General features: G+C 33.0%; 2 protein-coding genes across 2 annotated transcripts; both read right to left on the bottom strand.

Moving 5' to 3' along the window:
- Nucleotides 1–9814: 9814 nt before the first annotated feature.
- Nucleotides 9815–11220, bottom strand: LOC111292806 (tubulin-folding cofactor C-like). Its single transcript, XM_022885392.2, has one exon. It carries the CDS (start codon nt 11155–11157, stop codon nt 9961–9963), a length of 1197 nt encoding a protein of 398 aa, XP_022741127.2. The 5' UTR covers nt 11158–11220; the 3' UTR covers nt 9815–9960.
- Nucleotides 11221–11232: 12 nt separating this feature from the next.
- LOC111292807 (large ribosomal subunit protein uL29c) lies at nt 11233–14894 on the bottom strand. Its single transcript, XM_022885393.2, has 2 exons — nt 14389–14894; nt 11233–11568 (listed from the first exon to the last, which is right to left on the bottom strand). Exons 1-2 carry the CDS (start codon nt 14716–14718, stop codon nt 11395–11397), a joined length of 504 nt encoding a protein of 167 aa, XP_022741128.2. The 5' UTR covers nt 14719–14894; the 3' UTR covers nt 11233–11394.
- Between the last annotated feature and the right edge of the window lie 871 nt (nt 14895–15765).

Genomic DNA, 15765 nt, shown 5'->3' with positions numbered 1-15765 from the left:
AGCATGGAATAATTTTGCAGCCAAAACAGGTGGCCCAAAATAGTACTATTTCTTCCTAAAGGTAGTAGGAATAGGTTAACTTTTATTTGTGTGACCTAGCTATAGGGTTAGGGTATCCGATAATTGTCCTAATCGTCTGTTTGTATGGCGTAAGATATTGATAGTTTGAGCTCTCAAGTTGCTCATTTTAAGAGTCTCTTTCCACGTGTGCACTATGATTTTGCACTCTAACCAAACACATTAATTATCGGCTAGCTAGTACTCAGTATTCTACTTGTATATTTGTATATATGTTTGTATGCATACCGTAAAAATATGCATGGCTTCGTACAAATATGTGTGATTATATATATATACAAGGAAGACAAAAATCTATGCAAAAAGTAATGGCTTGTGACTCAAACTGAAAATAAAAGATATCAATTCGGATTTTAACTTGGTTAATGTAAATTTGAAGTTTAAATTTTAACATCTATGATTTTTTTTCTATCCCAAAGTTGGCTTACTACGTAAAAAAAATAAAATAAGAGATACGATCTTAGGGGATAAGGTGGTCTCAACTCTCATGCCTGCAAGATTGATTGCTAGAAATCTTTTGGTGCCAATTTAGATGCTGAGAAAGTCCAGAGAAATAATGCAGTTTTTATACTTATTTAAGTGATGGAACATACGAGAGCTTGCCATCAGAATCTTTCAGTTTGATAGCAAGAAAACTTGAAAAGCTAGACAGTGACTGAATCGATGGTGACCCATTTGACCAAATAGGGAGATGGTTAGAGGAGGGGGTTGCAGCAAACTCTCTAAATTTTCCACCATATTTCGAAACCCTTAAGACATTCTTCTTTAACCCTAACAAGAACTCGTCAATGGTATTTGTTGATGTAGTAATTGTCCTTTTCTTCTTTGTCCTGATTCAAGGAAGAGGAAGATGGAGTGACGAAGAAGAGGAGAAGGAGAGAGAGAGACATATATATATATATATATATATATGAAAAACTGATTTTACCTTCATTTTCCACGGTGGAACAGATCATCAATTAGTACTAATCATGATTTTTTTTTGTACAAAAAAGGGTATTTTGAAGATATAAAAAAATTATAAATATTGAAATTTGAATTTTAAATTTATTAAATGTTATTTTTTAAAAATTATTACATAAATCAATTGAATTTAATTTTAAATTTGCTTGTGATTTTAGTAATCTCATAAATATTAGTACTAACAGTGATTTTAATAAAATCACGTAATGATTAATTAGTTCCTCATGGAAAAACATTACTCAAATATGGAGAACTAAATATACAAAGCCGATGCACTCAAGGCAGGAGGCCAATGTATTTTGGTGCAAATATACGGTTAGAACTTGAGAGTATATGTATTTATAACATATTTATACGTAGAGACAAAGACTGAAATTAGTTGCTAAAATAATAGTTAATTAACTATTGCCTTGTAATAATTATATAGTACATAAAATATTTGCATATCTATATTTATTTATCGATCAACCTCTTTGTGGTATTATAAATGGTTAAGTAGCCATACCTTTTCGTGGTGAATTATATACAAGTATTTTGACACCTAAAGCATATATATTTCTCAATCTTTAAGCAGAGAAAGAAAGCTCTACTCTTCCCTTAGCTGTCGTGCCTATAATAAACTATCATTGTCACTGGATTACAATTCTAAAATATTCATTTATTTCCATGACAGAAATAGCACTAATGGAAGAAAGCATGCAAGTCAATGGTGATACATATTAAATATAGAATGAAAAAAGTAAATCATGGAAATTCATATAATGAAACTGATGAAGAAACTATAGTCCCTATGAAAAGCATAATATTACACAGAATTTTGAAAAACAAGAAACAAAATGACACCAACAGGAAAAAGCAGCTATAAAATTAATTCTTCTGATCTAGCCATGTGTGTATATATATATACTCAACCTAAAATAAATCATATCTATATATACTTTTGAAGATGTTGTTAACAATTGATGGCTGCTGTGGGTGTATAGACTTATAACTCAGGGTCCTTTTTGTCCAAAATCACTATTTTCTTACAGATAAGTTAACTATTTCCAACCTAAACTCGTTATAAAGCATCACATCAATGGCCACCAAGAGTCAAACTAACAACAACGAGAATTGGAAGAACACCATGTCCTGTCTCTCTCTTTTTCTTTTCTCCTTCACTGACCTCATTTTTCTGTTGGCACAAGTTTTACCCATAATAAAACCAAGATTTTTGTTCAGCGAAAGGGTAAAACAGATGAACACCTTCATCAAGAAAACTAGCTAAATTTTTGTTTAGAGGGAAAGAGAGAGATAACTTCTTCAACTCGGGTTCCTTGTCGGGTGGACCAGCCTCCCTCTCAAAAAAAAAGAAGCAGGTTTCAAATAAAGAATTTAGAGAGTAAGTGATGTCACCTAAACGGCTTATTATTATTTATCATTAGAAAAAAATCATAGTTGTAGGGTCAGTTAAACAACTGATTTGCTTCCCCAGTTAAGTTTCTACCCAATACATCTAAACTCGGACTTTCTACACTTCCTTTGCCACGTATATGGTTTTGTGTCCTTCCATCTCCATGCAGAAAAGGAAAAAAAAAAAAAAAAACCCATAAATACTTGTTTTTAAGCAAACATTAAATGCACAGATCAATTTTAAGCACTTACTAGAGATGGAGAACATGTAAATTCTTTAAACTGGATTTATTTTCAAATCATTAGCGACAACAATCTTTCTTTCAACTCCTCTTTTGTCATCTTAGTTTATTTTAATTTTAATATGCTAGCAAATGAAATGATGTCGAGTATGAACATATGAAGGTTGACTCAGACAACGCACCTGAGATTCAAATAACTTTGTGGAACTAATTCATTGCAATCTGCCATGGAGGTCCGTCCAGAATCTTTCATCATCTTCACCTTTTCTGAACTTCCTATGATAAATTGATAATAATCAATGATCCTGATCCTGATCCTGATTATGATCTGTAGGTCAAAGCAAATAACACATAACGTCAATGAAAATTGCAGTGCACTTTCATCCCTGCGGTAAAAGCCTCATAGAAAATTGACATATCTCAGCATTGTTAATTCAGTGTTCTATTAAACAATTAAAACAATTGCAATAGAGTGGTCATAATAAACAGTTAATAAGAAATACTTCTATTAAGTCCACTACACGTGAATCGTATTTGTGAGCGTACATGGCACACCAACTTCACCCTTTTCAACTATTCATAGCCCAACAACCCTAATAGAATGCAGAAAAAAAAAATTGAAGTGGGGTCTCAAAATCTATGCTAATTTCATCATATCTTAACCATTTCAATGACAATTACGTGTAGAAAGGTTCACTTTCCCTAAGACGTTCATGCATTGCATCCTATTGGCCTTGACACAAGTGTACTCACAGTTTCCACTCTATAATATATAAGGCTTTTGTATTACCATATGAAAAACGCCTACTAGACTATATGATTTCTTCTGAAATGACACTGGAACTTAGGGGTCATTGAACCATAGTTTTAATAAAAAATTTTAAAGCTTCTTGATTACTCCTTATTTTGATTGCAACCATTGAATATCGTTTTCTCAACCGTTATGCCTATCAATATAGGATTAGGAGTAAATAAAGTAATTATGAATTGATCTAGATGCAGTGATGCCTATAAAATGTTATAATAATGTGACAAATATTTATGACAAAGCATACCTGACAATTTTTTGGAACAAATGGGATCTTTATATTGTTAGCCATCAACTACCATGTATTATTTGTTGGCTTAACCCTCACAGACAATGACATCATATTCACTGCTAAGGAAAGTGAAAGAAAGTGAGAGTAAAAGTTGGTTAGTACATGTCATAGAAACACATATAAAAATACCAACTTGCAAGATTAACCTAAATTTGTTGCTAATTTGAATTTTCCACTAGCTGATCAATTAGTAAGAAGATAGCATTCAAGTATATATCAGAAAACTTGTAAACAGATTAATTGCTACTTGCCGTATGTGTTAGTATGGGGAAGCAGCAGCAAAAACAAGCAGGCAAGTTTAATTAATACACCTTACAGTGCTAAGGAATTTACCCCACCTCATAGAAAGAGGAACTCTATAAGTAAGCGTCTAAAATTTTTGTTTTATATAAATGTGTGTGTGTGCAGGTAAAACAACAACAAAACAAGTTGAGCATAATTCAACAGTATAGTAACATTAATCAATATGTATATGATTTTTTTTGGAGAAAAGCTATATACTTATACGTATTGATAGTAAGTTGTTACAGCCTACAGGCATTAATCTAAAACCAAGGTTTTAACAAAGTTAGGGGGAAAAATGGGGTTTAGCTTGTTAAAGAATTGAAGAATGTATCAGTTTGTTTACCTTTTCCTTTTCTAAAGGCAAGGATTTCATTGAAATATCATATTTACAAGGTAGCCAAACAATCATAGCACAAAGAAGCTATTAGGCTAATATATAGCCCTTCCTCAGAAACCCAAGGTAAATTAACCAAAGAAGCGAAATTTCATAGACAATCAGAAGACCATACACCAAGCATATCAAAAGATGATATGTTTTCAAAAAGTTAAAGTTTTAAAGTTTACTAGTAAGTTTAAATTCATGACCATGATTATGGGGGACATTGGTCCAAGTTTACACTCAGAAATATAATCATTAATGAAATTCATGTTCAAAATATAAAATAAGATTGATATAATACTATCATCACAGAACAGTAATTCTAATTACTTATGAGGCATCAATCTCGTCCATTTCATATTAATTGTTTGGTACAGCTGTAAATTGTCATCTTGTATCTAATTAACCAAGTAATTAAAAATACTATACATATTCCCTTCATAAACCATACATAAAATTATGAAATGAAAATTGAAAGAAAAAAACACCAATAAAGTGTATAGTAATTATTCTCTGCTTAATCATGCACCCACTCGTTTTATCTTAATCTTTGTAAAATCTATTCATAACCTAGATTTACATAACTGCAAACATATTCAGCAAAAGAATAACTTTAACCATGTTGCTTGATTGCACTGTATTTATAAACAATACTTTCCCAGAATGTTTCTTTAGCAACCATTACGTGGGAAATCAATTAGGTGTAGATTTCATACTCCCAGAAGATCCTTATGTTCAGTCAGAAAATCATGTTTAAATATGCAATGTTAGAAGCAGGCCACTTAATGTGCAAAAAAAAAAAAAAAAAAAAAAATATCTAAACAAAAGAAATTATGGTATAATATCAATATCCAAAGCCAAAGATACAGAACTGGAACTAGCCAGCTGCCAGACTTAGCAACTTCGATGATTTAGATTTTCGAGTATTAAAACTATAATATTGATAGAGTGCTCTTTGAACAAATTATTGGAAAAGACAAAAAAATGAGTAAAACAAGCTATATTCCAGGAAGACTTTTAGCTTCTGTAAAGAGACAGTTGCAATAGTAATCAGACAAAATATTTTTTTCATTGTTCTAGGAATTATAAGACTGTGTTCTCCTAGATATTCCAAAATGCATCTCTTTTTGTTGGGAAAAGCTTTAGAATATATGGAAGAATGCAATTTTGCTCCTGTACTGCTAGTACACAAGTATATGGGTTCTTAATTTTTAAAAGAATTATAAAATATTCCTTTAAAAGAAAACGAATATGTTTCAGCTAAATTGATTTTTTGATCCACTTTCTAAACCGTAGAATTACATAGAACTAATTTAATAATCCATGTATAATTTCAGAACTCTATTAAGTTATACTTGGAGATAGTATTGGTACCTACTAATTTAATAGCTTCATGTTCCTAGAGAGTAAGATTTTACTTATTTGATAAATGATTTAGCTAGAAATAAGCATGTGTAATCTTAAATTTGTGTTTATATCATCATAGCTATTGAAAATGATGAAGATAATTTCAAAGCCTTTATTATTAGTTTCTTTTTGTAGTAAAATTTTCCTCATTATTTTTGATAATTAGAACTTATGTTTAAAGAAGAAGTCTTGGTTTAAGTCATTTCATCTTGGACCCAGTTTTTATAAATAGAAAAGGTTAGATGTAATTAAACTTGTTTAATTTAGACTTCCTTTGATTATTACTTTTTATAATTTATTTTTTACTTTTATAAAAGAAAAGTGAAAAACAAAAAATAAAAACTAAAAACAAAGAATGAATAACAAAAAATAAAATAAAAACATCAACCAAAGGAATCTTAATTACTTTATTGGTCTCCCTCCAATGGACTAGCTAATTAGAGACTCATGGCCCACACCCAAATTTTATTAGTGATTGACACTAAGCTAGGTCCTAAAACCTAGCATACAGGAAGTAAAAATGAGAATGAGAGAAAATGTTGGGCTTATGCAAGTTTTTTAAGCAAGTGCATTACATAAACACATGTATTGTACAATCAAATGTTGGTGCTAATATGATATGTTTCATTAATAAAGAAAAAAAGAATAGATCTCATTATTTTGATGTTATTGATCTCGAATTTTGCATCTTCTTTTTTTCTAGATGGAAATTAATATTCATAGTTCAATTTTACAGAATATCAAAGATAATATGAAAAACTCATGCAAGTATCTGACAATCAAGAAGAAAATAAGTTAATGCATTTGACATTATGAGCCCCTCTTCATTGTTACTGACAAATTTGTATCTTGATTTAGTGACATTTCATCATAAGAATTACTTGTCCAAGTATACAAAAACTAAGCTAGAACTAGATATTATAGTGCATTAAGCTGATTCTTGACAAATAATTCAATGGTTGAACCGCAACAAAATGAAAGAAAATTCAAAACATACCTTAGAAATTAGTCTGCAAAACTGTCTCCTATCCACCTTAAATTTGGGTAAGCATAAGGCAATAAGATGGAAGAAATTGAAACTAATTATATGAGAAACCTGTAAAAGTGGCATATAAATATCTTGTCAAGCAGGGACTACTTGAAAACTAAGAGAGTCAGAGAGGTTGGTTCATGAAATCTGAGCAGCTAGGATAAATTAAGTACAAGAGAGTCTCGTCAAAAGTTGAGATAATTAGCGGTGCATGCAAAAGCAGGTCACATGTATATCCAAAAAAAAAAAAAAAGCAGGTCACATGGTTGGATCAGTGGGAGATAAAAGGAACAGCATCATTAACATCTGTTTATTAACAGATAAGTATTATAAATCATGTCAAAGCTGAAAAAAAGTGCATGCAGATCACATGGTGGGAGTTGGTGTGGAAGCATATGATTTTTCTGTGCACTAAATCAGAAAGCGAGGCTACGATGCGGACACCTATACCAGCTTCGGTCTGTTCCCCTTCTGTTTGACATCTTGTGCTGAGCAACAGATCAAGGAACCAGTTCAGCCTGTAAAGACCAACAGCAGGACCCCAGTTTTACAAAAATGATTTGAAGCAGAAATTAACCTAAAATGGGTTGAATCAGGTTTTTAAAAAATGGCCAAAAGAAATTCCTATTAAAATAAAAGCTGATCACTAACTGGAAAGTGCTGGTGCCCTGCTCAGAATCGTACTTTATGAGGACTAGTTTTTTAGGCAGGAGTTGATGACTCATGCAGAATTTAAATGAAAGACTTGAATTAAGTGTCCGGTCAAAGCGAGAAGGCTTTTAAGTGCTATTGCCAATCGATCATGACAATGTTCGAAGTAAAAATCACAATAACATTTGACAGAATACTGGGTTTCATACTGGCATCGGCATATTAGCTTCAATGACTTGATAGTTCCTTTAAAGAATCTTTTATATAGCCTTCCAGAAAACCATAATCAATTAGTATAATTTAAGGAGAGGAACCCTGGATTTTCAAACATCCAATTATTTAATTTGGCTGACAATAGTAAGAATTTTAAGACGCAATTGACTCAATTGACATGGATTATTCTCTATAACAAAAAATTTTAAATTTGAATCTAATCAATAAACTCTTATTAAATTATCTCAAATGTATAATCTACAATCATTATTTTTATGTTGTTGGATACGACGTATTTTACTCTTATTTAAAAAATTGAATAATTTATTCACCGTGGATTTTCTTCAACCAAAAACAAATTGTGAAGCGACCATAAAGTCAAAAATGCATTAATCTTTTGGTTGCATGAGATCACATGGTGGCCAAATGATCCACAGCCTAGCTATAAGATTGGCGGACAAGTCAAGCAGAAGAGTTACCTGCTCCAAGGAATAGCGTAAAAGTGCCTAATCTTTACAATGGATCTCAAAAGGAGCAATAGACAAATAGTTAGTGGGCAATATGCCATGCCAATTTCCCAGTCGAAAACGAAGCGCCATTTCCATAAATCTACCAACTAAATCAAAGACATGCGATAAAGGGTCATAATACGTGCGATCTCTCTATGAGCAATGCTGGTTCTTGTGTCAGCGGCAAGCACTCAAAAAAAAAAAAAAAAAACCGGGTGAATGTCAAGCTCTCCAAAAGAGAATATATAAAATATTTCAATCTCACATCGATGTAAAATGAGTGTCATTGGGATATAAAAAATATGTTGACACTATAGACCTTGATAAGCTGGTTTTGAATATCAAAGCAAGCTTTGGATTGTTTGACTCACGCCAAGCATTTGGAGGGAGGTGGAAGAGTAGGCAAGGTGCTTGTCATGCCAAGCACTTTAAGAGAGAATAAGTAAGATATTTCACTTTGGTTATAAAAAAAATTGTTTACACTGCACGTCCTAATAAACTGTTTTAAAGAGAAAGGGTAATAGTCATCTGACACTTGGAGCAAATTCAATTGACAACGGAGATAACTCATGAAAACATTGTTTGGATGGAATTTTGGGATATTTTTGTTTCAACCCCCTATGGAAACCAAAATGTCTCTGGCTCTATCTAGATAAACAAATAGTTTACGTGTTTTCAAACCCTTGGCTCCGACACCCAGTGAAGCTTAATAAATTCAAGGGCACCCAACCAGGTCTACTTAAACACATGACGACAAACACTTACTTAGGCTCTGCTTGAACGGACAGTGAAATTAACTCTGATAAAATTAAAAATAGTAATAAAAATTAATATAACTGCGATTGAAAAAAAAAAATTACAATGGCTATGATTGAAAAAAAAATTTAATGAAAAATTTATGGACCTCATTAGAATTGATATTTGAATTCAACTGGTGGTAACTCAATTGCTCCACACCAAAAGTGTGACGGAATTCAAACCTAACCTTAACCTTAAACAAGTCCTTGAAATAGACCGACAATTCATTCCACAAAAAAAGATAAAAGGAGAAGCTTAAAATTCCAGCAGCAAGCTCCAGAAAGAATCAATGGAGCCAAAGAAGTTGGCAACATATTTCAGCTCAATCCAACCACACCCAAAAGCCATCATCATTTTAATGATTGCCTCATCTAATCTCCATTTACCTTTAATTGCTACCTCCAAATTCCACTATGTATATATTGCACATTGTGAGGAAAATGGTTGAAAATTTATGGAAATTTAGTGGGACAAAGAACAAATAAACCAATCATTCACCTAAAGTTCGATAAACCAATCTGTTCAAGTTTTTAATCAGGGTTCAATGCAAAACATATACTATAAAAGATTCTTCAGATCTCCAAAATGCCATGCAAAACTAGTCCTAATCATACAAGTAATAACCTCAAGTGCAGGTACAAATGTAACCAGAAATTACAGAAAGCAGGAACATAAAGATTACCATGAGTTTATTAATTTTCATCTTCCATTTTCCACGAGTCTAACAAAGCTAATACAAAAGCTTGTAATTAACAACAGAAAAGAAGAAGAAACAAACAAACAGCACAATAAAAATGTTCCTTTGACACTTTCATTTCGAATTCCATTTCAAAAAAGTGAGATAACAAGCATCAATTTAAACATGACAATAAGAACTCAAATAATTCAAAGACCCTCATTACAAAAACAATCTTTAACTACCTTCAATTCCGCTTTCAAAATCCTCAACCCGAACCTTTCCGACCCTCTCATTTTTCGGCAGAACACACCAATTTGGCGACTGCACAGCTCGCAACCACTTAAAATCATCCACATTCGCCCAATTCCCCGTTTCTTCACTTAACCCTGCATTCTGTAAATCCATCTCAATACCTTCATAATCCAAGCAATACGGCGCGAATCTCACAACATTGCTGTCCTCAATTATCGGCCTACTCCTCACTCTCAAATAAAAATCACACTTTTTTGCCAGATGAATCCTTATCTGATGAGAAGCCAATACGAAAACACACCCTTCCACTTCCTCTATCAGAATTGACCCGATCACTGGTCCCAAATAAACCTTGCAATTCTTCAATCTGTTCATAAAAACCGCATTGCAGCAACCGGTTAATCTTACTTCGCAAGAATCGAGATCTGATAGCGTAAATTCTCCAATATCCGTCCCCTTGAATTTCTTCACTAGGGTTTCGTTTGTTTTATTTCTAAACCCGGGGGAATCAGGGATTTTGAAATTGGATAATGAAACGGTGTCGTATTTTAAGGGTTCGGGCTCTTTAATGGGTTCCTTTTTTGTTGTGGCTTTGTTTTTGAAGGAAAATTTCTTTTTTGGGATCAATTCGGAGTTCAAAGTCTCGAGATTTTGCTTTAAATCGGAGATGGTTTTGAGAGAAGAGCGGACTTCATAAGAAGGAAGGAAGTAAGAGTTCTCGGCGACGAGTATTTCGAGGTCCGAGATGGAGGAGGAGAGATTGGCGAAATGAGATTTGAGGCGAGATGGATCGGATTGAGCAATGAGACGGGAGTCGGCGAGTTGGGAGTCGATGGATTGCTTGGAGTCGGAGAAGCGGGAGAGAAAAGAGGAGGTGGACTCGGAGGAGTTGCCTGAGTCAGATCGGCGAGCCAGCGAGTTATCTAAACGAGCTTGGTGGCGATTGGAGAGGCGATCGAGCATGGCTTGGTGCTTTTTCTGTAAATCGGCGTTGAGGCCTAGGGTTTTGGTTGGGAGATTGGGTTCTGGCCCTTCTTCCATGGTGATTTCGAGGTTTTTTTTTTTTTTAATTGCAAGCAAATGTGAAACGGCAAGAAAAAGGCCGCAGAGAGTCGAGAGATCTAGTTGAAGGAAACGACGCCGTTTCCACGATGAAATTTTGCCGCCCTTTGAGGGCATTTGTTTGTTAAAAATGAGGCTTTAGCAACAATCAGAATTGGTAAAATTGAATTTGTCAAGTGCTTTCCCAGGAGATAAAGAAGACGTAGGACAATCAATAATCTTAGGTAAACCAAAAATATTGTAAAACACACCTAGCTTCAACAACATTATGCACAAAATGTTGTAAAAAATAGAAAATGCAGCAATTTAAAGAGCCCTTCGCAAGCCATGAACAATTGAAGTATCGCGAGTAGCTCAAGCAGATTTCTCAGCTTCTTCAGCTGCCTCTTGCTCTCGCAACTTCTTCAAAGATGGGGGTGGCTTTACAACAATGCTTTTCTTCCATTGCCGATCAAACTTTCTTGACAATCGCTTGTTGATGCCCTCCTCGATCTCTCTTTCCCGTTTAACAGTAAGCATGCGAGCAATCTATCGAGGAGAACACTTTCATCATTATAATAATACTGAATTCAAAGCTTAAACACATGGTACAACCACCGTTAATCTTTAGAAAGGAGATAAATAACATATGACTAAAGTTCAAGCCGTAATTTAGTGCCTCAGATAATAAAACATTAAAAGCAAAAAAACAAACAAAAAAACTCAAATGATCCCAATAACATGTGCAAGGAACTGAGACATTAGCCTCGTAAATTGAAGAAAATTAAAGGTTGATTTCCAGAACAAGTATAGGGTCAAAAACGTAACCATGAAATTTTAAGATCAGAAGGAGTACAGGTATAAGAAAGTTTCCAGGTGTGGCTTTAGAATGTCCCAAGACAAGCATCATCAATTATCTGCCTTTCTTGTCTCTTTCGGATTGCAAATGTAACCATAGAATTGGGATCACAGTATGCAAAATCCATATATATTGTCCTTAATTCAATTCAGCAAATATATTGGGACCATGAAGAATTATACTGAATGGTCAAATAATATGTGTAAAATGATTAGAATTAACCCCTTTTAAATACCTTTTCAAATTGGTATGCTACAAGCACTTTTAACAGTAAAAGAAATCCTATAACAACCCCCTCTCTGCCACAACCAAAACATAAAAAGATAAACATGCAAACAAAGGGCAGTATGCTCAACAACAGCCAGCAGATGCATATCTTGCCAATATCAGGTCTACAGACTGATTTCTGTTTCATCAGAGCACTTAAAATTGAAATACATCCTTCCTCCTACCACACACCAATTCTTATTTCTTAGCCATGCTTAAATGACTTCATTTTAGCCTCTATCCTCTTGCAACTACCCATAAGTGAAACCAGATCACACCTAAATGGCTACTACTCGTATATCAGCATTTTGGGTAACATAAAGCTGAGGCAGACAATTCAGGTAACTGTCATATTTCTGCATCATATAATTTAAGGAGTTTAAAGGTTATCTTTATATGGTTTTGCTTTACCCTCACAGCTGTTGTCACACAATGCAAATGATAATACCATTTTGTTTAAACTATATTAAGTATATCAATAAAAAACAATGGCAAAGGGTCTTTGTCATTAACTCCAAATACTGCTTCGACTTTACCAAACAATAATCTTGATAATTGATTGGAGAAGTGTCTACTATTTCCTAATCTCTGTTTCCACTTATTTTTAGACATATTCTCTTTAAGCCTGAAAAGTCTGAGGCAGGCCATACCAAGGAAATGGCATAATCCAAATATCTGGCAAAGATAACAGTCCATCAAGTTATCAACTGTATCTACCCAACACACATTGTAGTGCACTAAAGATCACTTCAAAAAGCAGTTAAATTTAACCATAATCCAAATATCTGGCAAAGATAACAGTCCATCAAGTTATCAACTGTATCTACCCAATACACATTGCAGTGCACTAAGGATCACCTCAAAAAGCAGTTAAATTTGACCATAATCCAAATAAAGCCACAAATTTTAATCCACCATTGATGACAACCAAATTTTCCCATTATGCAGGGTCAGCTAGCCATACAGATTATATTGCAACAATTTCCTCCACTTAAGACCATATCCTATGGAAACTCAGGAAATAAGGTCCTTTTATACAGTTCCATCTGGCCAACCTGTTACTGATGAAGAACAGTCTTCCAAGTTTTGGAAGAATGTTTATTCTACATGTAAATTTAGGAACTAGGATTTATTTATTAGTAGACTAGTTTGTTAACTTTATTTTCATTAGTATTTATTTGGGTTAGGTGGATTTTATTTTCCCCATGGGCTTAAGACCAGGGTTATAAAGCTATATATATATATATATAGGTTTTATTAAGTTTGGAGGTTGGATTGTCCATTATTGAACAACTTTGATATTGAGAATTGCTGGATATTGTCATCCTGGGGAATTTGTCCTACATCACTTACTCTCTTGACATTGGAATGAATCCAATTAGACAGAAAACAATAATTACAGAAAAAAAAAAGTGGAAAACCAGGTAGACGCAACGAATTCATCAAAAACACGCTACAAAAGCCATCACTTGTACAGCCCACAACCCACTTTCCAACGAGGCATGGTTTCAAATGAATAATAGAACATTTCCACCTGTCACATAAAAGGCTTTAACACCCCTTCTCCTCCCAAGCCCTACATCCTAACCTCCATTCTTAATCTCATAAGAGTAATTTGGCCAATAACAACATTGGTTTCATATATAACTTGAGCAAAAGAAAGCCACCCAAATTTTGAGAGGAAAAAGAAAACAGATTCTTTGGACTATTCAACCTACTAAATAAAACATGACAGGCTTTGTAACCAACCAAATGTAAAAACAAAAAGGATAATGATAATGAGTGAATCCACACACATACACACTTATATGCATAACCAAAAAGATAAATTGATCATGGTTATGCTACTAATAACACATAAAGTTTACTGTACCCTACTTTCTGTTAAGCTTCTTTGGTTCAAACTTGAAGGCAAATGCATGCATTCATCCCATAGAATTTTTTATGTTTACTGATTATATTTTGTTGATTATCACTTAAACAAAATATGGATACATTCTCCGTGGCATTTTGGCAACCTGAAGCACAATTAACATTGACATTTTTTATCTAAGCAAAGTTCCCCATCCCGTATCTATAGAAACTTGTGAAATTCGACCTCTATGGGAATTCAAATATACCTTCGTTTCCTTCTCTATGGTTTAAAATAAAACTATAGTAAACCCAGACTCTGAAACCACATTTGAAATCTAATTCAATTGTCAGAAGAAGAAAACAACAAAATTTAGTGGGAAAAAGAATACCCTCTTGCGCATGCGGCGAAACTCGCTAGACTTGAACTCATTACGAACCGACCTCTGAAGACGAAGCATGAAAAGCTCTCCTTTTAACTCAACCACTTCGTCGTTGATTTCCTCAGTCGTTTTGGCTCTTATTTCCCTCATTTCTTCTTCTCTCTTAGCCAGCATTACCACCGACGACGATGGTTTTCGAAACGACGTCGTCTGAGAAGGCAACCGTTGGGGACAAAACTGATGGATTCTAAAGCCAGTAAAGGTAGTTTTCGCGATTGAAGATATGGGTTTCGGAGGGAAAGTAACGGTTGTTAGGGAAGCAATTGAGAGGCCAAACATCTTTGCTTCTTTATCTTCAGCTTTATCTTCTTGGCTTCTTTGCCCTAAGCTCGCTTCCACCCTAGCTTAGAACTTCACCGTGGACTCTAGATAAGGCAATTTTTTTTTATATCGTTTTTTCCATTAATAAAAATAGATAAGGCATTTTTTTTTTAGTCAATGTCTGGATTCAATTTGAAACGGGACTGAAATAATTTCCGAGACTACTTAAATCCAAAATTCAAACATTCATGGTGGACATTATTTAAATCCAAAGTTAAATGTGTTCTTATATCCTTCATGTAATTATCACTTTTTCATCCAACCTTTTGATAATATAGAATGTCACACTTACACATGAACCACCACATTCTCTTCTATATTTGTAGTTAATTTTTACGACATAAATAACAATTAGAGTTAATATAAGTTCTTGTTACTAAAATTTTTTCTGCAATTTTATGATGTCACGACGATGGATTTCTATGCTATGTTTGATGGTAAAATCGAGTCAAGCTAAATTGTTACAGTAAAAAATTCAAGTTTTATTTAAATTTCATCTCAAGTTCGATCAAATTTTAATTTTTAAATATAAATTTAATTTGAGATAAAAGTTAAATTATTCAAATTTATTTAATTAAATTTATTTAATAAAAATGAACTTAATTTCAAATTTAATTATATGTTTAAATTTAAATTCGAGCTCAATTTGATAAATAAAAGTAAAATAATAAATTTTTAACTAAAATAATAAAAATATATTCAAATTTAAAAGTTTAATTAGATTCATACGTTATTTAAATTTGATTCGAAATTTGTTACTTAAAATTTATCTTAAACTCAATCGAGTTTTAATTTTTAAACATAAATTCAAATTAAGATAAAAATCTAACTATTAAAACTCTCTTAATTAACTTCATTTAATAAAAATAAACTTGATTCTTATACTCAATTTTAAATTTGATTATGCCTTTAAATTCGAGTTTGAGCTCGAATTAATATATATGTATATATAAAATGATAAAATAATAAAAACATAATAAAATTTAAAAGTTTAATTAGACTCAC

The sequence above is a fragment of the Durio zibethinus genome, chromosome 10, assembly GCF_047325235.1.
Source record: "Durio zibethinus cultivar Kanyao isolate XHJ-2024 chromosome 10, ASM4732523v1, whole genome shotgun sequence".
NCBI lineage: Eukaryota > Viridiplantae > Streptophyta > Magnoliopsida > Malvales > Malvaceae > Durio > Durio zibethinus.
Note: the sequence above shows the minus strand (reverse complement) of the source record. Positions and strands in the feature narration are given on the sequence as shown.